The 27,712-nt window shown below is 45.7% G+C and overlaps 1 protein-coding gene across 1 annotated transcript; it reads left to right on the top strand.

Annotated features, from left to right (window-relative positions):
- Window positions 1-7,948: 7,948 nt before the first annotated feature.
- Window positions 7,949-26,901, top strand: LOC119172138 (uncharacterized). The gene is made up of 3 exons (XM_075893059.1): window positions 7,949-8,099; window positions 18,253-18,681; window positions 26,739-26,901. The coding sequence occupies exons 2-3, from the start codon at window positions 18,279-18,281 to the stop codon at window positions 26,834-26,836; spliced, it is 501 nt and encodes a 166-aa protein (XP_075749174.1). The 5' UTR covers window positions 7,949-8,099; window positions 18,253-18,278; the 3' UTR covers window positions 26,837-26,901.
- Window positions 26,902-27,712: the final 811 nt, after the last annotated feature.

The following is a 27,712-nucleotide window of genomic DNA, read 5'->3' as shown; positions in this document are numbered from 1 at the left end:
CACCTGGCGTCTTTCGTTAAGCAGCTGGCGTCTTCTTTTTATTTTTCTTTAGAAACGTCTGGCGTCTTTCGTTAGGTTATTTCATCAATCAATGGCGCTTTGAACAAAAAATTTTTTATTGTTTAATCATGCACAGGATAAATCTCATCAGGCACTACCTTGGAGGTAAACAATGGCTGGTACTGGGAATGAGAGACAGCAGAAATCGGCTTTTAACACTTCTACTTCTACTAACGTTTCCTACTGGAACACGCCAACGGCTGCTAATGGGGAATGAGAGACAGGAGCATTCGGCTTTTTGTTAACGCGTACGCCGCGAACTTTTTACTGTTCAACAAAGCACAAGAGAAATCTCCCACCGGCACCACCTTACAGGTCAAAATGTAACACTTGTTACACACTACGACTACGAGGGATGAACGAGTGCCGCTTTAAGGAGCTTCGCCCCTAAAAAAGAAGATTTTGCTGTATGGCTTCGTTCTTGTGACATTGTCGTTAGTCATTGTCAAGGCAAGGGGCACAGAATATGCAAGTGGTAGTTATTCTTTTCGGCTGATAAGTATATTTTGGAGGTGTGCGAATTAGGTGAGGATGCAAATCAATAGTGAATACAGCAGTCCATGTCAATCTAATGTAATCCAATCCACATACTGAGCGGTCTAGGCTGTAGCCGTTATATTTAACTAGAATGTACCCAAGTGGCTGAACCGGCCGGGCTCCCACAGTCTCCTTTTACACGGATGCTGCGAGAAGGAACAATTTCTACGTTTCATAGCAGGTTTGGCTGTGTTATCGGACAATTGCGGGCTCCTTCAAACGTTCAGGTGCGGTTAATTTTAACTCGTGAGTTTCCTTCCTGGTTCTTCCGAATGTCGAACAGCCAACTTGCCGAGACGTTTTATTTTGGCCAGATCTACTTTTTTATATTTACCGCATGCATTCAGAATACCCTTGTGCATGGGGTAAATATGTTTGCTTATTCTATATGAGCGCCTGAACAAATTTTTTCCGCTCAAGGTTTTTTTTTCTATGCACAGAGTTTTAGCAAACGTGACGGTTATGGAATGGAATTTGCTTTTAATCGTCAACCTGGGCAGCAATCTAGTTATGTGTACAGTATAGTATAGCTATTAAGGCCCATGCAAGAACTGTTGGCTGGATTTCACTGAAGGTTTGTATACATATTTATCAAGCTTCAGTAAATACCTACAGCTGTGAGTTTTCATGGAGTTACATTTATTTCTTCAGGATTTATGATACTGTACTTGAAAAAGTACGCCAGGCTTTTGCCATAGAATGGGCAAGCTGACTTACTTTGAGAATAACAAACGCACCAGGCCCTTGCCAAACTAATAGCAAAATCATCTTGGCATCTAAAATTTGCAAAGCACAAAGGCTTTTTGCAAAGTGCAATGCCTCATTTTACGCCGCACCATTTATTACTTTTGTGATTGACAGTAAACCAGCTTCTTGTACGAATATGCGTGCAGACAGATGATAATGGCAGGCAAAATGTGCACTTGTGACCGTAGGCGTGTGTACTGAGGGTGCAGGGGGGATAGTGTCTTCCGATCATGCAGCAGAATGGCAGCAGTGAACATCTATACAGTCGAACCTCACTACAATGAAACTGACGGCGCGCGCAAAAAATTTCGTTGTAGTAAAATTATATAGCTGATCTGAGCTAGCAAAACAACGGAACGTTTATTCTCAAAATTCAAAAAGTGTCTGTTGCTTCCTAGTCTTTTCCAGCAGCGTCACGACGTGATTGTCACCCATGCATAGCGAGGCCATGGTGAAAAGCACGCTAAAACAACGCCTAAAACCGCCTTCGTGAACGAACCAAACAGTTGCATTAACACGTTAACACCAGCAGGTGTCCGCCGTCAAAGGTATCCGACAACGCCGAGATGGAGGCAGGGTATCGCGGAGCAAAGACTTTTGCATTATTCTATGCCATTCCTATCATCCATCACTTGCGGCTAGATGATTTTCTTGATAATGCGGACGAGCAGCCGCTCTGATCAGTTTTCACACTGGCCAAGCGCGAACATAATGAAAATCATCGGAAAAAGCATCGTTCCGCGGTTGCAACCAGCAGCTGCGTGAAGAAAACAAGGAACTGAGCGATTGAGCTCCAGCTTCGGATCGTCTGCGGCTCGAAAGCAAGCCAGTAGTAAAGGCAGGGCAGTCTCATTGCCATTGCTATCGAGCAATGGCGACGCTCATGTTCCTCCGCACTGCAGTAAACCCAATCTTTAATATTTCGATGCATTTTCAGAGCCTGAAAATCCGTCAACGAAGTCTAAAACACGCGTTGGCACCACCACAAACCGTCACTATACCGCCGCTGTTTAGCTACAGTGGCTAGAATAGTAGTTTAGCGAACACACGGAGGAACACGGAACTTCCTCCGTGCCTTCTTCCGTGTTCCTACGTGTTAGGGTGGCTAGAAAAAATGAAATGATTGTGCTTTAGAAGGAGCAAAATGGCTGCAAAGTGTAAGATTCAGCTAAAGTGTACAGTTTTTTTTTTTTTTGGTCTGAAGAGTACCTAATCAAATGTTGGTGCACTTTCTGTAGTACACTGGGCCTTTATGGGTGAACATCTTGTACATTGCCTTAGAGATCGTGCAGCGTTTGTTTTTCGTAAAAAAGCAACAAACAACTTTGGGATCGGATTGCAGCCTTTGAGATTTAAAACTTCATCCATGGGCGGTGCATCTCGGAGGCCCCCCCCCCCCCCCCAAAACACACACACACACACACACACACACACATGGTGGTTTTTAAACAACCAAATGGAAGGCAGTGCATCGCTACTGTTATCAGCAACAAGCAACCCACGGATTTGGCTATCCTTTTTTTTTTTTTGGCGCGTCGAACACGTTTGCGTGACGCTTGAGTTGAACTGCTCAGCTCTAGTGTGCTTTAAATCATTTATCTGTATGTAATCAGTGCCATCTGCAGTCTTACTGGTTGCTGTTTTCTGAGAAGTTCGCCGGTATTTATTTCGTTTTTATCACCGTGCGTTTTTTGTGTGTTTGTTTGTGTTGTCTTCTACATGCGCGTGACCACCGCGTGAGCGGCGCCAAGATGGCTTCCCCTCAGTCTCCTGCGGACCGCCCCGACTCCCGCAGTGAAGAGGGCGAAGTACGAAGCAAAGGATTTGTCTGCGAAGGTAAAATTATTGAAGGCATTGCAAGCGGGAGCATCTCGAAAAAAAGTCATGAAAAAGGTCAATGTGAGGAAAAGCACGCTGAGCACTTCCGTGAAGAACGAAGAGCAGATTATGCAAGCGTATGACGGGGACATGTTTGGCGACCAAAGGAAGAGGCTTCGAACGGCAGCGCATCCCAAACTGGAAGAAGCGCTGTTGCGCTGGATTGTAGTTTCGCGCGATGTGCATTTTGCCTTGAGCGGCCCCCTTATCTACGCACAAGCAGAGAAGTTTGCGATGATTGTGAACATTGACTCCTTCAGTACGTTGGAAGGCTGGTTTAACCGCTTCAGATGCGACACGAGCTGGTGTTCCGCAACGTGTGTGGTGAACGAGGTGCGGTTGACAAAAGTGTTGTGCAAGACTGGCGGCCTGGACTATCGGCGCGCCTTTCTATGTACGAGCCGTGCAACATTTTCAACGCTGGTCAGACAGCGCTGTTCTATAAGCCTGTGCCTGACAAGACAATCGCGTTTAAGGGGGATCCGTGCCTCGGTGGAAAATAAAGTATAAAGAGCGCGTGACAGTTCTTCTGGCTGCTAACATGACCGGCACAGAGCTGCTGCCGCTGCTGTTGAACGGGAAGGCTGTGAAGCCAAGATGTTTTAACAATATTAAGCAGCTGCCTATCGACTACCGGTTCAACAGAAAAGCTTGATGACTGCCGAACTCTTTCAAGCCAGGCTGCATCAGCTTGACCGCCGTTTTGCGGCCAAGGCTCGGAAGGTGTTGTTCGTGCTAGACAACTGTAGTGCGCACACAAAGGTGTCCGGGCTCGAGAACATTAACTGCTATACCTGCCTCCGAACACAATGTTTTCCCTGCAGCCGAGTGACCAGGGAATCATACAGTTCGTGAAAAGCCGCTATCGACGGCAGGTACTCAAGCGGATGTTACTCTGCATGGAGTCACGCATGCAGTACGAAGTAAGCCTGCTAAGCTCAATCCACATGCTGACATACATGTGGAACAACACACCGCCTGCAGAAGTCACAAACTGCTTTAGGCATAGCGGCTTCGTTCACGAGGCTGCTGATCCGGGTGTGGTGGCCGATGAGGAAACCGGCGAACAGCAGGACGGCCGCTATGTGAGCATCATGCCAGCTGATGTGCCCCTTGGTGATTACTTCGCAGTTGACAGCGATGTTGCCGTGGCCGGCACAGTGACCGGCAGCGATATCGTGGCCGAAGTCTTGGACGGCGAAGGGGAATCGGCTGATGAGGACGTAAGTGATGCTGTGGAGCGTCCACGCCACACAATGACGGAGGCTGCGCATGCGTTGGCCGTTTTGGAGGACATATGCATGCTTTCCTCGGGCAGTGTGCGCAGACTAAGCCACCGGCAGGAACTTGGCAAAATTGTAACTTCGTCGCACATTGCGCCCGTGAAGCAAACCGCGATCACAGACTTTCTTAAGAAATAAAAGTCTGATGGTGTAGGAGACATTTTTCAAGTGCTTTGTTCGTATACTCGCGATAATTCGTATCCTCGTGGTTGATTCGGACATTCTCTCCCCTCCCGTGAAGTCCGACTTATCTGGGTTTTACTGCATAATTTGTCGGATTATAGTAAGACGAAAAAAGAAAGAGCAGACAGTAAGTGGGATAAGAGCCCGTGTATCCAGTTGGAGAACATATTTACGGGCACGGAGCAGGTCCAGGGGTTGAAAGGGGAATAGCTAGATACAGTCGAACCTCTTTATAAGAGACACTGATATAAAAGACAGATGGGTATAAGAGACACCAGTGGGCCTACAGTGAAATACAGGTTGATAAGAAAATGCATTTGAGGTACCCTGCTCTTAAGAGACATCTCATATAAAAGGCAAGAATTGCTGCCCAGAGCATGCCTCTTTAAAGGGGTTTAACTGTATAAGGTTCTAGACAGCAGCAATATTGTGAGAGTTTGCAGCATGGCCTTGAATCGAGTCTATCCTGACTCAAGCTGCCGTATTACGGTTCATCTTATTGCCTTGCAGTTAATTAGGAAATCTCTCCCTCTTTGAGCCTGTTATGCCCGTTTTTAGATGTGAAGCGTCTTATGGTCGAGCTCAATCCGATGCATGGCGGGACCGCTCTTATTGCGCATGAGCGTCCCTTACCTCTTCTCCTCTACCTCACCCCTTTTCTCTGCTGTGTTGTTGAAAATTTGAAGGAACCTGAGATGTTCCATCTGCGAATTATTGTCTTAACATGTGTGCTTGCTCTCTGGTTCTTCCGAACATCAAACAGCCAACTAGCTCACTGCCTGGCTCAGAGGTTTTATTTTTGACCAGATGTACATATTTTTTCAAATTTATCGCACACGTTTAGAACTTTCTGAGCGCGTGCGGTATGTTTACTTATTTTATATGAGCGCCTGATATTTTTTTTTTGCCACACGAGGGCTCGTTTTCAGTGCACAGAGTTTTCCGAGCAGACATTACGGTCATGGAATTAATTTGCTTTTAGTCATCATGGAAAACCTGGAGATGTCAGGGAATTCGGAAAAATCAAATCGGTAGACACCCAGGGGTGACGAACAATAGCCGTCTCTGGGTGCCAGCCAGGTGTTGTGCGCGCCCCGCAAGTGTTTTCTGACGTGCACAATATTTGCTTGACCTCTTCGACATTCCGAGGAGGCCCCCTGTCCACGTCAAACCACGGAAAATGTCGATTGCATCTGAATACTCGGACGAGCACGCACCCTTTCTCAAAAACCAAATTAATTAACATATATTATAGTAAACGCTCGTCACTAATAATAGGTCTGTAAACGCTCGTCACTAATAATAACAGTATGTAGTAGTAGCACCAGCAGCAGTAGGCGTTGGGGCGACGAGGCCAGCTGAAGACGTGGGTAAGTAAAATAATAAAAAAGGAAAATAATGGTGATGCTCGAGGTCACATGCTCACGAGCTTTGGTGTCCAGTGGTTTCAACGCATGCAACTGCAACGCATGCAAATTTTTCAAGGTGTTGACCGGGCCTGTATAGCTGCCGACAGTAGTGTTAAGAAAAAGACCCGCACCCACAAAAATTCCTGTCGGACACGGTACATTCTAAAGTATTATGTGCGATAGATGTTGAAAATGCGAGAGGTGCATCAAATACAGCATTGCGCATCTATATATGCACGCTTTCTCAGCTGTCACAGAACATATCTCGTCACTAGTGGGTGCATTTAACAAGAAAAAAATGTCATGTCCTTGAAGTGAATGATCATGAGTGGACGAAGCAGTGATATCGGTCATTGTTGCCGTAAATCACCCGTGGCATTCATACATGTAAATGAGTCACAAAGCAGTGTACATTTATATACAATGTATATTAGTGATAGTTATAAATGGTCTATGTTGTGTCGCAAACTTCATTTTGCCTTCATACTTCTTTGTGGTATATCGCATCTAGCCTGAAGTTTGCAAATGCGAGGTCTTTGCATGTTCCCCTAGTGGTTGCATGACTAAATGCATCATAGTTCATATCAAGACGTCATACACTGCAAAAGCCAGTCACCGTGATTGCCATCGATCGTCACCTCCATTGTCATCACGGCTACGGCGCTCGCCAACACCGCTAATGGACAAGCTTCGACATTAAGAAACTTTGCCTCAAACATGAAACGCTGTTACTTTGATGGAGTATTTCATCCGATTATTTGTCTTTCGAGAGAATATCGCCTTCAGCCACGCAGCTTCTTCTTTTAAGGAATAGGAGCACAACACATACGCCTGTACATTTGGAATCGGCAGCATAATACCAATGTTCGCATTGACCAATGAGAAAAAAATATATATATTCTTGAGGAAATGCTTGCGCACCCAGGAATTTAACGTAAAAATGGCTTCAAGGTCGTGCTTTGTGCTTGTGCTCTAACGTCAATGTTTCTGTGTTTAATTTTTTTTGCTAATAAAAACAAGCTCTGTACACATGAATGAATGAATTGGTGGCGACGTGATGAAATTAGGGCTATAAATAAATACACTGAGCAACCATAAAAATTAAAACACGTGTTTACGTGTTTTAGTGTACCGCGCTTGCTCGTGCTGTCTAAATTATCGTGCTGGAAATTTGGGTTGTGCTGCGCGCAAAGCTGTGAGGTGTGTTTCATCGCGGGTGAACGACCTGAGTATACCATGTTAAACAAGCAGCTGAACGATGGGAACAACATTTGGCGTTTAGTGCTTCTCACGGTACCTGCGGAAACGGTGTGCTGAGCAAGGATGCAGCAGCAGCGAACGAACAAACAGATGGATGGACGGACAGACGGACGGACGGACGCGCAAAGAGACAGACGGACGCATGGACAGACAGACAGACACAGGGATGGACAGATGGACGCTTCGCCTTGCTCAACATCATTCACTCCGTGGATATGCTGTAATTTATCTTTGATGAAAATGTGCCGAAAGGGGGCACCAAAATCAAAGAAGCGGTGAGTTGATTTGAGAAAAAAAAAACTTCAATTTATTTGCATAAGGTTACTTGGTCCAGCTGCTGCGCCTTTTCTGTGGGATAAAGGTAAAACGAGCGGCGTACCTTTCACCGCTGTCATGCCCCCATCTAACTGACTGCGCGACAGATTAAACCAAGAAAGCGACCCTTATCGCACAGCGCCACACGTGATCACCTAGCCTTCGGCAAGCGAGTAAGAAAGACGCGTCATGCAAGTGTGAAAAGATGCGCATGCGCACTGCGATGCGCTGGACGTCAGACGGCGCGGCGATGCAGTTTCATCTGATTGCCATCACCGCTCGTGCAACCCGGCTTAGTTTGCCGACGGGTGTGCGTGAGTTCAACGCTGTTAAGACAGAGCTGCCGGAGAGACATGCTCTAGGAAGCTAGTGCAATCGCTGGTGAAGCACGAGCGCTTGCCTAACAACGGGTTCATTCGTACCAATGGTGAGCTGGCAACTGCTTATTTTTAAGGGCTACAATGTCCGAAATGAAACAAGGCTTAACTATACTGCTCCCGTGGCGCCTTGGTATTGTAGAACCAGTGACTTGGCGTTTGTGTTCTCGCCTCTTCTATCCCCTCCTGTAATTTGCGCTGCTAAGCACTTTCTTCGTCTAGTAATATGCAGCACCAACCACCCCAATCAAGCACTTTATTAGAGATAAGAGAATATTAGAATTTTTCACCGGTTGTTTCGTGATTAAGAGTATTGGCTCCATTAGGTTGCGGTGATAACAATATTAATCCAAGTGGTGCCCACAAATATACCCTCTACCAGTTCAGCTGTTCACCAACCTGCAAAAAAGAAAAGTGGAGGATGGGGGGGAGGGGGGGTCGCTTGTCAAAGATGCAACGTAACCGAACGTACAAGCAAGATCAGACGAACGAGTTTTCAAAAGGCAACCTATAGCTTAGAACACCTATAAAGCCCAAACCTCATAAGCGCGAAAATGCACGCGACAGCGACGAGCGATGCGACGTAGATCGTCTTCGCGCGATCAGTTGCTAGCGCAGGCAAACCTCATTCACGCGACGGCTTCGGCGAGCGAACTCCACTGTTGCTGGCATGAGGCCGTCTACTCGCACTAAAAAACCGCGTAGTAAGCGGTATGTAATTTAAAAATAAGATATATTGTTGTGTAATGGAACGGAAAGTGTTTATGAATACTTTGCAGCACTTTTTTTATATGCACATGCGTAAACATTGCGTTATTTATTGTTGCGCATACGTGACTCGGGCAGGGTCACGTGCACCTATGTAGTCTTTGTCTTTTCCGGTTTTTTCGCTATTGGCTGTTTGAGCCCAGCACTTCGGGGTTATAAGCGACGGTTTCCAAATCTGGAGAACCGAGCGATCACGCGAAAACGAGCACGCGACACGTCGCGCGAACGCCCTGTTTCGTCGCTCATAGCATCGCTCGTCGCTGTCGCGTGCATTTTCGCGCATATGAGGTTTGCGCTGGGTTGCTTTGACACATGTGCGTTGCAGCGCGTCCGGCGTCCCTCCGTCACGAAAAGAGGGAGACGCAGTGTTGTCTGGGTAACGCATCGGCTCGAAATGCAGCATGTCGAATTTCGTGTCGGTTGCCGTCGGGCCGCGTCGACAGACGCTGGTCGCTCCTGGCGTCACACTGTATAGAGCGCTCGCATTTTGCTAACTTAGCGCCACTCTGCCCAGCGTGCGCACACGTCGACGCTAGATTGGAGTATATTGGGCCCTTAATGATGTGCTCGCGGCCGTTTTGTTATAGCTACACATATTTTTTTTTTGCAGTTTTTCAAGTTTTCAAGTTTATTCAACAACGATGTCAGTTTACAGAAAAGTGCGTACAGGATTGGTAATACACACAAGGAGCCCCAAAGTTGGAAACTGTCAGGGGGGCTCCCATACATGATGTTAACGGGAGAAGAAACAAAATATACAACATTCAGTTGTTACGGTATCTTCAGTAAGAAAAAAAAAAAAGCACAGTGCGAAAAAACGAAAGTAGAAAATACATATATGTTTAGCAAGGCAAAAAAGAAAACTCTGAAGAACAAACAAGCGCAAGTTATAATACAAAACGTAAGGACAATATAACATGTAGCAATTGTTATCGCTACATTAAAAAGCAGTTGCTAAGATGAAGACAACTGTTGCAAAAAATATTTCTTTACTTGGTTTTTGAATGCATGTTCTGTGGTTGATGATTTTATTACGTAAGGAAGGGAATTCCACAGCTTGATTCCCGTAAATGTGGTAGTGAACTTGCCGTAGTTTGTGCGAACTTTAGGCAGAAGGCGGTTATCAAGCTCAGAAAACCTAGTAATATTATTATTTACAAGGCCTTCCAAGACAATGCCATCTATATGCACATTACCGCGAAAAAGCCTATACATCACAACTGATAACTTCAGCTGAAAGAGGTGATAAAGAGGATGTATATTTAAATTCTGATAAAGTGGCGTTGCATTGGTTAAGAAATGGCTGAAAGTCATGAGTCGAAGTGCTTGATTCTGTAGGCGTTGTAGCTGGTTGAGGTGGGTCAAATATGTGTTACCCCAGGCTGATATGCAATAAGATAAATGGCTGTGAATATGTGCGTGATAAAGGGAGTGGATTATGTGTGGCTGAAAATATGAACGAGTTTTGATTATGGCGCGTATTCCAAAGGTTATCTTGCGAATGAGTGATTGCGCATGAAGATTGAATTTCATATGCCGGTCAAGAACTACACCGAGAAACGTTGTACTGTCGGACATGGGAATTAAATTATCGTCCAGACGCACAGATATAGATTTTGAAAGTACAGTCGGGAAGGAATGAAAAACTATAAAAACGGTTTTTGATGGATTAATTCTTAACATGTTCATTCGACACCAGGAACTTATATTATGTAGATCCACGTTAATGTTTCGTTGTAGCTCATCGACATTGTTAGCATAAGTAAAAATGGTCGTGTCATCTGCATATAAGATACAATCTGTAGCGGTCAAAACATTAGGTAGATCATTAATAAATAGCAAAAAGAGCAGCGGGCCAAGGATCGAGCCCTGAGGAACACCTTGATTTACTTTCTTAGCTGCTGAAACTTTACCGTCAATCTGAACAACTTGAGTGCGATTGCAGAGATAACTAGATATAAATTGAAGTGCAGGGCCAGTTATGCCATACGATTCAAGTTTATGTATAAGAATTTTGTGATTAATTGTGTCAAAAGCTTTCGTTAAATCTATGAATACGCCACCAACTACGAAGCCTTGGTCGATTGCCCCTTTTATTTTATCGGTGAGGGTTAGAAGCGCAAGCTCAGTGGAATAGCCAGGCCGAAAGCCGTACTGTTTAGATGTCAACAGAGTAAACTTTGTCAGGTAGGATATTAATCTTGTATGCATAAGACGCTCGATTATTTTGCTGAAAAATGGAAGAATACAAATGGGCCTATAATTACTCAGAAGTTCGCGATCACCTTTTTTGTGAACAGGTGTTATTCTACCAACTTTTAGGGAATCGGGGAATATGCCTGCTTTAAACATCTTGTTAACAAAATCTGCAATGACAGGAGATAGCTCACTAGAGACTAACTTGATGTGGGATGGATGAACAGAGTCAAGACCAGGTCCCGTGGACCTGAGCGAAGTTATAACACGAAGAACTTCCTCTGCACTCGTTGGTCGCAAGAAGAAAGAATAAGGCTGGCGAGGTAATGTTGGTAATGGGGGATTTCTCAGAGATTCACAGGTACTGCTAAAATACTCACTGAACGCATTGGCGATATCAGTATACCCAAATTTGGTGTTACGTGACGTCAATGGATGACGAAATATATGATTGGTGCAAACATGATAATCCTGACACGCGTGTCATGTAAGAACATGACAACATACCATGCTCATAGTGTTCTCGCGACCGTTTCGCTTGCTCCACTTATACAAAATTTGGTATCACGTGACGTGAATAGATGACGAAGGTGAACGACACATCCAAACATGATATTCATGACACGGAAATCATCTACGGCATCATTTACCTCTACCTCGTAACGTTGGGCTGATTTTAAAGTGACATATCAACATTTCTCATTCGTGCTTCGCATATCATCGATTCCCACTACGTGGAATCTGCCAATTTTCTTTTTCCACCACGGACCGCCACCTCGACTGATTACTATATTGCGGTTTGGACGCAAGAAACACCGGCATTGATTAACTGTTCACACGTATACACGTTTGTTGTGATTGGGGTGGCACAATCCTGTCAGTGGACTACTGAATTTCTCAACTATGCCCAAGGTAATTATGGTTGCTGGCTAGGTTAACTGCTGACCCAAAGGTCGCATGATTTAATCCCGGCCGTGGAGGTCAGGGCTTGATTTGCGACCTTCAAGCCCCCCCCCCCCCCCCCAAAAAAAAAAAAAAACGCTTAGTAATCGAAATTTTCAGACCTCCAATACAGTGCATCGCATAATTATGTCGCGGTTTGGGAATGCCGGACCCCAAAAATTGTCATGATATTTATTTATGTATGCATTTCTGAAGACAAGCATTAGAGACATAGTATAGACGAGTCGTACATACTGGCTATAGGACATTGCTTTTGGGGAACTGAAAGCAGCCAGACAGTATAAAGTTGTTGTGTTTCTCACATTTCACTTTGCTTGGGTGCATGCGCTTTACAGTTACAGAACGCAGATGCGCACTTAGCTCCAAAAAATTGAGCACTGAGTCTGCTTCCAGTAGCGCATCATGAGAATACCTGTTTATTGGACCTATAATGCTCTACAAGCTACAACTACGATGAGATGACTGCGACAGATAATTTTATCCGTTGACGAACCAAAGTCTATTCACCTTAGGGAACATCGTAGGACTTATATTCCTGATATACCGTCCAGAATCTCCTGCAATAACGCTATCATAAACATTAGTCCTTTCGTCCCCGGAGTCGTCAATTGACGCCATCACACAAGATTCCTCCTAGGACCTCGAGAACAAAACCAAACCCATTCGTTTTAGGAGAAGTATTTCTTCAACTATCCCCACTTGCATCGACATCACCGCTGTTTCACTTTTTATGGAGCTTGGAGATGTAAAGAAGCTGGACTGAAGTCACGGTTGACGATGAGGCGGCAGTTGAAAAGCGGGAAGGTGGTGTTTTTGGGATGAAGTCCTGAAGCTGTTTTAAGAGCTTCCACGATGTCAAATACTACGTTGGTTCAGATTTTACGTACTCTAGAGCATAAGAAGGAATCAGTTTGCCATTTTTGTCATTTCATGAATATAGAACCGTGATGACCTAACTAGATGTCGTGTCTGTAAATGCATACATATTTATACAACTGACTGAATTTCTGTTTTTCGTCATCTGAGGCCCTAACTATTAGTAAAATGCATACTAAAATGCTTGACAAATATTAAAATTCTAGGACCGAAAGGGTTAAAATACCTTAAAACAAAAATATTGTTTCTGTGCGGAACTCTAGTATTGTGGGAAATATTACTCGGTGCGAAGTTTTTCAAAGACGATAGTCTTTCGTGGGGACTTTCGACGCAAAAATATTGGTCTGTCTGTCTGTCTGTCTGTCTGTCTGTCTGTCTGTCTGTCTGTCTGTCTGTCTGTCTTAAGGCCCTAGAGGCCCTTAAGGTACATAAATAAATAAATAAATAAATATATTAGGCACCATAACAACACGTCAACATTGTGTATGTGCGTCTCTTACTAGAAAATACATACCTAAGTAATTCTAAGGACTGCAGCGTTTATCACGTTGTGCTGACCATGCAACGCTTGCATGAAAAGGCAAGTGTTTCCAATGCTCTGCTAAGACGACGTGGTGGTGGCCCCCTACCCGTAGCCTTGCGTTCTACACCTTATCACCTCCGAGACGGGCGCGCAGGGTCCGCGCGCTTCATTTTTCTAGATAACTGCCAGATAGCGCTCATGCCTCACGTGTGACGTGACTTGATGCACTCGTTCGCCTCGGGTGCATGCTCGAGGCAGTCTAAAGCAGCGCCTCCAGAATACCATTCGCAGATTTTCTTGCGCAGAACATCAAATAAACGTTTTGTTCACTTTCTCCATACGCAGGACTATCGTCTTTCGACGACATTTGCAGTGTAACACGCAGATACGGGCGAATTTTTTATATAAAATAATTTTTTATTTTAAAATTACTGTGAAACACTTCTAGACAATCTGATGTGGCTTTTGTTGCATGGGGATTGCAATGTGTACAAGTGACCAGAAAACGAGTACTGCTCTCGTCCAAAGTCCCTATTTTATGTGTGCAACAAGGTAACTTCTTCAAATAAATTTTACGCGAGCGATGCAGCAACATTTTCTAAGCTGTGTTTTCTTATTGTGTGTGTGTGTGTGTTCGTTTTTGTCGTGTAGGAGTGCTTCGTGTGTAATTGCGTTGTCATGTTTGCTCTTTTGCTTAATTTGGGCGAGACGATCTTTATGTACGGGTTGTTTAAGAGATATGGAAGAGTGTCCATTACTCATAATGACACTTTCACACGCACATGCGCAAGCACTTGCAGTTTTGAAAATACGTTCTTTTGAAAAGCCGAAGTGGGCGACCGCTTCCACTACAGCTCCTGCTTTATTCAACGTTCTCGCGACGCTACTTTGCTATTTCAACGTTATATTAGTGCAACGACTTCCTGGGGACAGAAGGACTCTGCCGACACTATTTGGGCACAGTGAGTGCTTGTTTCTTGCATTTCGTAGCGCCTCCTTCATCGTCGCTCGACCGCCGACAGTTAGCCCTGACGAGTGCCTTCTTCGCTCTAACGTGGCGCGTGCTCGCTCGCGTGCCCCGTAGCTGCACTGTTTCGCTGAGCGATGGAGTACCAAGTGACAGGGCAAGACCTGAAGGAAATCACACCAGACCAAGGCTGACAGACCACCTCATGCTGCCGAGCCCGAAATGAAGGCTCCAAACGTACGTCGTTATATGACGCTTTGAAGCGCAACGAGCACAAGCACCGTGACAGATAAAATGTGAACAACAAAACTATTCGAGCAAGCCGAATGCCTCAACACCAAAGGACGACATCCGCATCATCATTAGAACCAGAGAAGGTTTTAACATCGCTTGGGGTGGCTCAACGACAATCGCTGAAACCATTTCGACTTGGGCAGGTATCAGCCCATTGGAACAGCAAGGAGACACGCTCTGCCCCAATATTAAACAGAATATCTTATTGGCAAGCACGCCGAAGAGAGAACAAGCTAATCGCTACGTGCGCGTTAAAGAAATCCGCATCGCTGATGAGACCTATGAAGTTAGTGCCTACGAAGTGGCGCCACATTCTAAATGCAAATGCGTCATTCGAGGGATTCCCGTGCAAGACGGTTCGGCGGGCATTGATGCGAAGATTGTCAACGACCGCAATACGCTAGCCCTGGCTGCCAAGCGCATCGGAAGTACCACCACTGTGATCGTGGCCTTCGATGGACATCGCGTGCCCAATTTCGTGCGATACGGATAGGTGATATACTTCAATGTACTCTATACCGTATACAGATAGATGTTTGCTACGCCTGCGGCCGACTCGGCTATCGAGCGGACGTTTACCCGAACCCTGGAGACGTTATCTGCCGAGGATGCAGTGTATGAAACCCCGAAAAGGAACACCGCTGCATACTAACATGCAAGCTTTACGGAGGAGCCCACCTCAGTGCCGACAAGGAATGTAAAGAACGCTATGTAACGAGGGCAGTGGGCATGGAGCTCGAGTATAGAAAAGGAAGAAGACTTGCTGTGATCGCAGGCTTTCGTTTAGTTAGCCCTTGCGCTCAATAAAGCTCTCGTTCGCCGAGTCAACTCCTGCCTGTTCAACAACTTGTTTCAAGTGGTGGAAGTGCTGGGTACATCTGCAGCATGGTCCTCACCCTGGAACTTCGCAGCCGCACACTCCAACGACCTCCTACAATGACTGATCCGGGGCCATCTCAGGCCGCTACTCCAGATCTCGCACCTGTGCCTGTCTTCTGCGCTGGCGCTCTCCGGCAGCGCGACCCCCACATATTTGGTGGCACAGAGGACCAAGATGTGGACCACTGGATTGCCGAGTATGAACTGGTGAGCGCATACAATAAGTGGAACGCAGCCGATAAGCTCACAAATGCGAGTTTTTACCTGACCGACGTGGCAAAACTATGGTACAAAAATTATCAAAGTGATTTCAGTACCTGGTAGGAATTGGCAAAAACCCTCGCGGAAGTCTTTGGCCGTCCTGCTGTCCACCGCCTTCGTGCTGAACAGCGCTTGCGGGGCAGAGTACAGAGAGCAGATGAAACTTTCACGAGCTACATCGAAGATGTGCTACTTCTCTGCAAGCTCGTCGATTCGACTCTGGACGAGGCAGGCAAGATCAAGAACATCATGAAAGGAATCGACGACGGTGCATTCCAAATGCTGGCTGCGAAGAGTCTCCAGACGGCCGCGGAGGTGATTCAGCTCTGCCAAAGCTATGATGAGCTGCGTAGGCAGCTCGCTTCTACACGTTGCGCTGCTCAAGACACCGCGGACATCTCATCCCTCGATTATCGCCATGACACCGCCCACCACTCTGCGTTGATGCCGCTCATACGCGAGGAGGTCGCCCGGCAGCTATCTATAATCACAAGAAATACCGAGCAGATGGCACCCTTGTCGCCTTCGCTTCGCCAGGTCATTCAATCGCAAGTTGCGGAAGCATTGCCGCCAGCTCAGGCTCCACCAACTGTTACCGCATCACTAACGTATGCAGCCGCAGTTGCTCGGCCACGTGCGCCAGCGTCTCCGGCCATCTACGAAGCTACTCGCCACGTTTATTCGTCGACGCCACCTTCCCGCTCGCTGACCGTCCCGTCTCCGGCTGTATACGAAACAGCTCAGAACGTTTATATGACGCCGCCGCCTGCACGACCATTTACGGTACCTTATTCAGCGAACAGTGCCCCTACCGTCAGCCAATGGCGCACTCCGGATAATCGGCCGATTTGTTTTTCATGTGGCATCCCAGGCCACGTAGCTCGTTACTGCCGTCGTCGCAGCTTCCCTTCTCACGACATTGCAGGGGCCTCACATTACATCGCTGCCACCAGTTGTTAGGACTGAGGGTCGACAGGATCTCACCCTTGGTCCCCAGCCGTCTGCGGCTCGGGTCCGGTGCTTTTCGTCGTAGGTAGCTGGCCGCCGCAACCGGACCCGTTTAGGCCATCTTGCAGGGAGGAAGGCGTATTCTTAGGGATATATTAACAGAGGTTTATTTACATTGATTACATAGAGAATAGTGTCATCTTCACAAATTCGCGTCGAAAAAGCTCTGCATCGAAAAAGCTCGTGAAGCAGACCGCGAGGGCTGATTATCAAGTCTCGTTTCCCCATATCCATGGATAAAGGAAAGGGCACCAAATTACACTGTTCAATCCAAAGAGATACACCACTTTTGACGGGGCCGCCCACACTCGCCCACGTCAGCGTTCTTGACTCCACACTTCCACTGAGGCGACATGGTGTTCCCTCGCTGGCGTGAGAAGGTCGGTGTGGTGATAGGTCTCACGCTCGTACCGACGCATGCAAACAACCGCAGCGACACCGCTGTTCCTTCGAGGTAAATTGTCGCGACTAAAAACTATTGTGGCCGATTACGACGCCGGACTGCAGGGTACCTTACCTCACGGCTTGGAATGACAAAGCCCGGGCTTGAACAGCATTCCGCCGACTACCTCGTTCGCAGTACCCGGAATCGCGCTTTTGTTTCCGGCCAACACTTGTAACTAAATACCCAACACTTGTAACTGAATAAATTCTATCTATCTATCTATCTATCTATCTATCTATCTATCTATCTATCTATCTATCTATCTATCTATCTATCTATCTATCTATCTATCTATCTATCTATCTATCTATCTATCTATCTATCTATCTATCTATCTATCTATCTATCTATCTATCTATCTATCTATCTATCTATCTATCTATCTATCTATCTATCTATCTATCTATCTATCTATCTATCTATCTATCTATCTATCTATCTATCTATCTATCTATCTATCTATCTATCTATCTATCTATCTATCTATCTATCTATCTATCTATCTATCTATCTATCTATCTATCTATCTATCTATCTATCTAGCTAGCTAGCTAGCTAGCTAGCTAGCTAGCTAGCTAGCTAGCTAGCTATATATATATATATATATATATATATATATATATATATATATATATATCTCTGTCTGTCTCCACTCGGACTCAGAATTTGCGTAGTTTTATTTGCATCTTTCGCGATTTTTCAGTGGCGCACATAATTTTTCGCTCACAACCAACGACGCTGACGCCGAAATTTCTGTGAAACGAGCTTTTTTAGCGCTAACGCGTTAATAAAGGCGCTCCCCTTACGTCGAACCATCACCTTTAACGCCAGTGAAGCCTACGTGCGTGGCAAGCTCACGATATGCACTTGATTTACATACAGACGTCTGATCCACCTTGTAATGCGTTTCCCCATAGCATAGGCCGCTAATCGCTGACTGCTTCGCCTGATATATCGATTGCCACAATGTGTGATACTTACCGAGGTTTAATATGATAATGATCACTCATTGTTCATTCGCAGATTGACTCGCCGTTTTCACTGTTGGCATGCGCCGACTTGATAAGATCGTTCTTCTGGTCTGTTCCGTGTTATCGGCTGGCTTCGCCGCTCGCAAGGACACCCCTGGCCCATTCTCCCATGACCCGAGCCACGAATGCGCGCCTAAGACCCATGCGGGCGGCATCGGTACCAGGTCGATCTGCACGTTTTCCCTGGAGCTGGACGTAGACCCTCTCAGGATGCCACCGGAAATACCCATCATCAGGTGCAACTGTCCCGCAAGACTTTGCAGCCCCACGGGTGACTTCCGGTGCATGGAAGTGTGGGAGAAGATCATGGTGTCCTATCCACGCTGGATAGACCACACCCGCTGGTCGGTGCGAAACGAGACCGTAGACGTGACCACGGGCTGTGTTTGTGCTACGAGCCGATCTGCACCGGCGGATAATGGTGGGTTAGACCGCACGCTATGATTGACAAAACCTCGGCGCCATAATGTCGGTGGTATAACAACTCCAGTGAGCATGTCTCGTTCTCACCAAAAGTCTTCGTGAATTGAACCAACGAAGCCTTCGTTATATTTTATAGAGATTGAAGGCAAGCTTATATTGCGCGAGACAGCCGTTCTGCTCTGTGAACGTGTCCGCATGTGCGTATTGCCCTTCCTTCTCTCAATCTTTCTTTACCGTTCATTCAGTCCCCCTCATCACTTTCTACAATACAGGGTAGATTACCAGCTGATGGCTAGGCAAAAACCAGACAAAATGAGGGAAAATTTTAGCCGCCTAAAACATCACGAGAAGGGCGAAGAAGCACAAGAAGAAACACCACTAATTTGTTAAAGGGACACATCAGTGGTTTTGCGCACGTCTCAGTTCCAATTTTGCTATTATTTGCTTGACTAGATATAGCTTTCTAAGGACGCCGCGTTTTGATGTGCAGTAGTGATTGTGTGGGGCAGTGCTCTTTGCGCATCTGTGGTGCGGCGTATACATATTCTGCATTTTTCCTGCAAATAAATAAGTTGCCATAGACGTTATTTTTTGTTCTGCGTTCTTTTGTGGTGTTTTAGGCGTCCGAAATTTTGCCTCATTATGATGTAATAACAAACCCAACAAGAAGTAATTCTGAGACCTGTCAAGAAAACGATGATCATGGGATAAATATGTCACACACAATCACTGGACTAGCAACTGCGCTTTGTTCGCTAACTTCTTCCAGCAGCACCAATTCACATGTGCTGATCCCGAAAAAAAGAACTGATGAAAACTCCGAAGCATTTCCCTGAGGGTGAACATGGTTAAGTGCGAATACACGAAGTGATGCTATGAGGAGTATTTATTATTTCGCACTATTATATTTAATCACACTATGGTGCCTTTATGGTGTAATGGTTCCTGGGAATCGCAATTTGATCACACGGGGGAGTTTACGTTAACTCACTGGCGAATGCCAACGGATTTGGTGGTAGTGATTAGAATGAAGAGGAAAAAGGCACCTAATTTCTGTCTGCCTTCAGGCGACACGGCGCAGTGCCTTATAGGGGTGGGGGGAAGGAGGGATAAAAAGAATAGAAGGAAAGTAGAAGCAGAAGAAGACAGCCAACGAGAGGAAAAAAGAAGGAGATAGGAAAGTGGGGATCCGGTCGAAGAAGTCCAAGGGCGGGGTGCCACAATGCGAGAGCTACACGGCGTCAGGAGACCGCGGAGGGCGAACCAGTCGGCGGGAGCTACGCTGAAGTCGGAGATCGCGAGGGCACAACCGTCCAGCTTGAAATCCTGCGAGCGAATCCAACGGATTTTAACTTTACTCCCCCTCACGACCCGCTCTCGACGGGAGACTGAGAGAGAAGGCGGGCGCGCGAGAGAGAGGGGTGCGCGCGCAGCTGCAGCGAGCGAGGGGAGCGGAGGAGCGATCGAAGGGGGAGAGGGTATAAGGCGCGTTACTGACACCGATATCAGCGTCGCGTCCGTGGCTTATTCGGTAGAGCGTCGTGCTGCGGCCCGCCAAGTCCTCTTTCTTTTAAAGATAGAGAGAAGACTGCGGACGCCGCCGACGGCGGTGGATGGTTTGGGGTCGCTTATAAAGTGTATTCACATTTAAAAGTGGCCTACTAGAATACCGAGATTCTAGAAACTTGCATTCAGTGCCTTAGAATGCCGTCCTCGTCTGAACGGATCTGAAGACTCCTTTTGGTGTTCATTTGAACGGCCTCTAAAAGGCTGCGACTGCATCGTGAGCATCAGAGGAGATTGCTCCTTTCATAAGCTTGCTCCGACAATTCCTAGTGACGTGTAGCCACTTTGATCTCAACTAACACCTCGGTCATTGGCTTCCATACATCAGGGTTCATGGGATGCAACTGTGGGTAAGTGTTAACCTGAATTTGTCTAAAGTGAGGAGCTTCTTCGATTTGTGCGGTGGGGCATGTCGCTGTCTTCTTTCACGTTGGTGATCCAGTATATCGCGCGCAGTTTGGAAGTTCGTGCTAATCTCTTCATACTGATAGCAACGTTGCACCATGGACCATCTACGCAGTCGTGCAGCCGAGGTCTTCCTTGATAGACAAGCGCGCACCAAGCAGGACAATGAGGATATCTTCTAGCCAAATATGAAAAAGCCCGATGAACCATCAACCTTGCTTTATTTATAGATAACTGTGAAGGCCATTCTAATTGCCGATTTCTTCCTTGTACGTGGCAGTGTGAATATGGTGAATACCAAGCAGGTACAATGAGTTCGCTGAAGGAATCTCGTTAAAGCTTTCGGCTGCGATCGGTGGTAACAACGCTGGGGCATCCGAAGCGTGAGATCTAGCCTCTGATGAACACAGAAGCCGTGAGCCTTTCTGTCGGTGAGGTAATAATGTTATCTGGAGTTTAATTTCTGAAAACTACGACATGATTTCGAGACGCGTTTATGGAAGGCTCCGGGAGTTTTGACCTTCTGGTATTCTTTAATGTGCTCTGACATCGCACAATACAGAAGCGTCAACCATTTCGCCTCCACCCAAAGGTGACCGTCAAGGCTGGGATTGAGCCCGCGACCTTTAGGTCAGCATCTGAGCACCCTATCTACTGCTACACCGAAGTGGACGTTGTGCCGGTTAGAGGGAACGCTTTAGGCCAGTGGTTATAACGGTCAACAAAAGTGAGGATGCAGCGAGCATTTCGAGATGGCGTTTAAGTTAAGCAGCCCAAGATACTCCCGGAGGAGCGAGTTGAGATTCAGAGCAGGACGGTCGTTCGTTTTTCCGCTCCTCTGTTCTTCTTAAAGCCGATAGTCTTTCTTGGGGACCTGCGACGCAGAAATTTTGGTCTGTCTGTCTGTATTTATGTCTGTTTGTTCACCCTAATGGTTCCCTAAATGGCATCAAAGTGACCATGCGATACTCCAAACGGCCGACCCCATCCACAGCGCCCACCAATATTGCTGAAGGTTCAGCGTTCATACTTGTGCGATTGTCAATTAAAAAGCAATTATTGCGCATATCTGAGGCACCATAACAACACGTCAATATTATCTCTGTGTATGTTTTTACTAGAAAAGGCATACATAAGTGTTTTAAGGATCGTAGCTTTTATAACGCTGCGCTGGCCACGCAACACTTGCACAATACGGCAAGTGTTTCCAACGCCTCACTAAAACTACACGGTGGTGGCATCAACCCGTCGCCTTGCGTTCTACACCTTATCACCTCAGAGACGGGCGCGCAAGGCGCGTGCTCCGTTTTCCAGGATAACTGCCAGATAGCGCTCATATCTCAGGTGTGACGTGACTTGATGCGCTAGTTCGCCTCCGATACACGCTCGAGGCACTTTAACGCAGCGCCTCCAGAATACAGTTCACCAATTTCCTTGCGCATAACAACAAATAAAGGTTTTGTTCACTCTCTGCAGATGCAAGACTATCGTCTTTCGACGACATTTGCGGTGTAACATGCAGATACGGGGCATTTTTTTCCCCTATTAACTTCGCACCTAAGGGCTACCACCAGACACCCGGCCCTTGGATGTCAGGCCAAGGCCGCTGTCCTTCTATCCCCTTCGGGAAGCTCCATGACGCGTTGCCGAACGCTAAAACACGCCGACAGGCGAAGCAGTGCGGCGGTCTATAGATCCGCATGTCTGCGCTGCCGTGCTGCAGCCGCTTTGCAAGCAGTCGTGACTTCATTCATAATGAAGTCCACTCCATGACCATGAGAGAGATAGATAGATAGAGAGAGAAAGAAAGAAAGAAAGAAAGAGAGAGAGAGAGAGAGAGAGAGAGAGAGAGAGAGAGAGAGAGAGAGAGAGAGAGAGAGAGAGAGAGAGAGAGAGAGAGAGAGAGACGGCAGTGAGCGCGTTTTATAGCTCTTGGGGCACCACAGCGTAAGAGCGTTCCACAAGCGCACCCGCCTTCATCGTTCTCCTCTTCTACCTACGATCGGCTTGCTCGCGGACGCCGCTCCCAGCGCGTGCAATCCAGGACAAGGAACATCGGAGGGACAAGTCTTGAGCGCAAGGTTCTTCGCCCCTCGAAGAAAACATAGTACTCCAACATAAAATAATAGAATAACATAACCGATCACGAAATGCACATCGAATGCGTTATTGAGAACCCAGACGAACGTGAATATCACTGTTGCGAGCTTTTTCTCCCAACACAAGAATAATAATCGGAAAACCCGAGCTAAATTACTCGAACGGAAGCGTTTTCAAACTGGAAAGAAGTGTTGGTCAATGTTCCTTCCACGAATAAATAAATAAGCACCACCAGTAACTATATTGGCTAAATAGCAAACAACTAAATAAATAAATACAATCGATAAATATAACTTCTTTGTATGTAGCATCCACAGCTCCAGAATTTTTTTTTTCGAAAGCCGCCCATGCACAGTAATTTCTGGTATTAAAATATGCAGGCATATCTGCTTCATTTATAAAGGCTTCTTCACGAACGACCAGATAAGTCTGTGAGGCTGAAAGTGGCTCGAGATTTCTCGCTACTTCTCCAATCCCGCGCCCTTTTTTCGCCCTGTTCACTGATGCTCTCAACACCGCATACGCACTCTTTCCCAAAGGGACCATCAAGTGGTCTTCAACGAAAGCTGTCTACGGTAGCTCGAACCAACGTTACAAGAAAAGCTATTCTAGTAACGTTGGCTTGAACCTCACGACTAAAAGCGCTAACGCAACGTGACTAGCATGAACAGACCGACGTAAATTCGGTTGGTTACCATCTGGGTTCCCGTGGGCGCTAGCATTTCGTAGCTCGTCTCAGACCTTCGCTGATGGGCCCTTTCAGCGCTCACTTTGTTCGCTAAAGGTAAGGCCCAGCTGTCGTCTACGCGATCGCATTCAGAGTGGCCAGTTTCGCTTACAGTAAGCGGATTTCAAATCCTCTTCTCGCCCCATCGCTTGTACAATAGAACTTCATCAGTCACTGGTCGCTATTTTTGGAGGGCTTCGTTGCATATTACTAGCAAGCAGTGTTAGTTATCTTAGTGATAATCACGTTCGCTAATGGACGTTCCTCGTTACCTAACGGCGTGTTTGGTGATTAATTTGAGTAGTTGAGTGTTGCAATCAGACATACGGTAGGGGAAGCCACAAGCAACGTTAATCATTCACATTCTATCTATCTATCTATCTATCTATCTATCTATCTATCTATCTATCTATCTATCTATCTATCTATCTATCTATCTATCTATCTATCTATCTATCTATCTATCTATCTATCTATCTATTTATCTATTTATCTATTTATCTATTTATCTATCTATCTATCTATCTATCTATCTATCTATCTATCTATCTATCTATCTATCTATCTATCTATCTATCTATTTATCTATTTATCTATTTATCTATTTATCTATTTATCTATCTATCTATCTATCTATCTACGTCTGTCCGTCTGTCAGTTCTTCACACACGCAAGGTCGAAAGAACTGCTTCACAAGCGATCGCATTTCGCAAAAGACCACGCACGGTGTATTGAGAAAGCGAGCACTAGTAATATTATCGTATCTAGGGTCATACTTCCCAAAACCAGGATATGGTTATTGAATACGCCATATTGGAGAGCTGCGGAAATTCCGACCATCCGATAATTGCGCAGTACACGGGCCTCTACCTTTTCAGCTCCATCGAAACGCGACCACCGCGGCCGAGATCGAACCTTCGGGGCTGCAGCTGTGCACCATAGCCACATATAGCTCCTCTATGGTGCACTGCTGGAGGGAAGAACATGATCATGAGACATTCAAGGCTTTTTGCTTAAAAATAACACTGCACCGGACTCGAAACCAGGAGTTTCGCGGGGCGGTGAAGTGAAAGAAAAAAAAAACCCTAAGTGAGCGTCGTGTCGAGGAGGTGGCAGTATATACTCAGTGCTTACATTTACAATAATCTAAGTAACTATGATTACGCAAGGTATATAGTGAAACCACCATGGTCGTCGAAAGGTTGTGTTGCTCGACTGCTGATGCACAGGTCACGGGATGAAATACTGGCCGCTGCGGCGGCATTTTTGGTGGAGGCCGAAATATATGAGGCACTTGCACGCAAGGGACCCCTGGTGATAAAATTTTCGGAGCCCTCCACTACGGCGTCTCTCTTAATCATATCATGACTTTGAAAATTAAAACTCCAATCAATTATTATTTTAATGAAAGGTATAGTAGAGCGCTGCTCATATATAGCCGGATGACTGCTAGTTGTACGATATGCACAGCATAGCACCATGTGTGCAAGTCGTTGGGGTAAAACTGGAAATATATATATATATATATATATATATATATATATATATATATATATATATATATATATATATATATATATATATATATATATATATATATATATATATATATATATATATATATATATATATATATATATGTGTGTGTGTGTGTGTGTGTCCTTGCATCCGCCTCTGCGTCCGTTCATGCGTACATCCATGCATCTGTCTGTGTGTCCGTTCATCCATCTATTCAACACTCCAAGTACCACCATCTCGCATCTTTTCATCATATATTCCCCATATAGAAGCACCGCCACCCAGCGGACATTCTAAGGACTAAACGAGAGGTGGGACACGCACACTTTCTTACGGCTTGCGCTTCAGGTCTACTTCCCACCTTTAATCACCTCGAGTTCATTCATGGTATATACTAGTTCATTGTATTCTTGGCACTGCGGCTCAACGCTCGCTAAACCTTTCCAAAACCAAGGAGGTTACGCCCAGCGAGTATAACGTAGCAACCTTTTCCTGTCAGATAGTGCTCAATGTACATGCCAGTGGCTGCTAATGTGAAATGAGAGGAGGATTCAGCTTTTAATTTCTTACGGCTTGCGCTTCGTATCTGCTTCCCCCTTTAAACACCTCGAGTTCATTCGTGGTATATACTAGTTCATTGTATTCATGGCGCTGCGGCTCAACGCTCGCTATACCTTTCAAAAAACTAAGGAGGTTACACCCAGCGAGTATAACGTAGCAACCCTTTCTGGTCAGGTAGTCCTCAATGTACATGCAAATGGCTGCTAAGGGGGTCGCAGCGTGCGCGTTAAGTAAAAGCAAATGCTCCTGTCTTTCATTCCCCATTAGCAGCCATTGACATGTACGTTAAACACTATCTTTTATTGTTCAACAACGCACAGAAGAAATCTCTCACCGGCACCACATCGGAGGTCAAAATGTTATACTCGTTACACCTCAACAGCTTCGATGGACTAACGGTTGCTGCTATAAGAAGCTTCGCCCCTAAAAAAAACAAGCTGTAGCCCTGTTGCTAGACATGAACTTGTAGAAATTTGCGCAATCTGTAAAAAGGCGAGCAACTCGCAGCTGGAGGTATTTTACACTGTAAAAACGCACAATATTGAGATACCTTTCCGCGCCATGATCAGGGACCGTGACACGTGGCAGTTTTGTGTAACTGCTTTCTTGCAGACTTGCTTGTCGTCTCTACACATAGGTAACCCATATATCGCACCTAACTCGGAAACGATTGTACAATTCCTGCGTGATGACAACCCCGTTGATTGTGATGCTGTGACCAGTCACGTTGAGGACCTCTTTTATTCTCTCCCACATAATCACCTTTTCACCGCAGTGAAGGAATGCATTACGTGTCACAATGATGAACCTGTCAGTTGAATATTTCGTGGAACTTTTGTTCTTTTACCTGGGGTCTTTATTTATTTCTTTCCAAGGTGAGGTGTACAGGTGTTATCCAGAATGCATCGACGCACCAGCTAGCGATGAGACACGACTAGACACCGGCTGCAGGGTATATTCGCGTCATGTCTTATCACTATCACTTGGCTTTTGATGTCGCTGTGTTGGATGCCGTTACGGCACTGTTATATATATATATATATATATATATATATATATATATATATATATATATATATATATTCATTAGTTTGTTCCAAGTGTTCCTTTGTTCCTTTAGGATTCTTTGTGCCGCATACCACTGCATTAAATCTGAATTGTTTTGCTTTCCTACACAGGTTTCCGATCCTTTCTCTGTGTCTGCTGTCGTTGCCGTCGTAGACTTCACGCTGGAGACGCTAGAGTGCAGCAGCTTTTAGCAAAATTGTGTGTATAATAATATTTTGCATGTATATGGGAATTAAATGGGCGCCGCTAGGCTGGAGTTGTGTATGAAGCAAAGTAGTGTCTTGTGAAATATGCAATGTCATGTACCCAGTGAACCTAACTGGATGTGTCACAGTACCGAAGGCCGGCTGGCAGGATGTGACAGGTACGTTCTGAAATAATCCTTGGTATGTCCATATCTGCCTGTGCTTGTATTACTGGAATGAACCAGTACGAACACGTAGGACAAACTGGTACTTGAAACCAGTTCCACATTGGTATGACAGCTGGTGTGAGGGCCACCCCTGCCCGAAGCCTCGTAAGCACAACTTCCGCTTCGTGACAACTTGGTGACAACTTTTCTTGACAGCATTGTGGAACCTATATAACTAAAGCGCATGAATAGGGCCGGTCTAGAAATAGAGTACTTAAGTTTAAAGTTAATTTTCTCATTTGTCTTCCTTAAATGAATACTGCTTTATTTATTATAAGACTGAAACAATGGAGACAAGTTCTAGGATGTAGTTGTTGTTCACTTTGCAAGAATGGTTTCCTTTTTTCCATTTCTTACATGTTTTCTATGGAAAGATGATGCCTGGACGCCAGCGTTTGGACGCAAACATGCAGTTTAGTTGCAGGAAAAATGTTCTCTTAATAGGACTCTAAAATGTTCACCGAACGAGTGAAATGTTTCTGCCATTCGAAGTTTTCGTGCATGTTTTCCTTAACACGTTTAGCCATGTGAGGGAGCAAAACCAAAACAAACTCGATGCTGCCATACTACTTGCGGAGCAACACGAACATGGGAGACCGCCGCCTCCATAGCCTTCGCTCCGATGTTAATATAAGTTGTCGGATTGTAGTAAGACGAAGGAAGAGAGTGCAG

The sequence above is a fragment of the Rhipicephalus microplus genome, chromosome 4 (assembly GCF_043290135.1).
Source record: "Rhipicephalus microplus isolate Deutch F79 chromosome 4, USDA_Rmic, whole genome shotgun sequence".
Lineage (NCBI taxonomy): Eukaryota > Metazoa > Arthropoda > Arachnida > Ixodida > Ixodidae > Rhipicephalus > Rhipicephalus microplus.
The sequence above is the reverse complement of the archived record's forward strand: the minus strand, read 5'-3'. Positions and strand labels throughout refer to the sequence as shown.

What these genes read in the sequence shown, in the direction of transcription:
- LOC119172138 (XM_075893059.1), top strand. Translation starts at nt 18,279, where the DNA reads ATGCGCCGACTTGATAAGATCGTTCTTCTGGTCTGTTCCGTGTTATCG. An exon ending in ATCTGCACCGGCGGATAATG is followed by an intron (nt 18,682 to 26,738) that starts GTGGGTTAGACC and finishes TTTCCTACACAG; the next exon opens with GTTTCCGATCCTTTCTCTGT.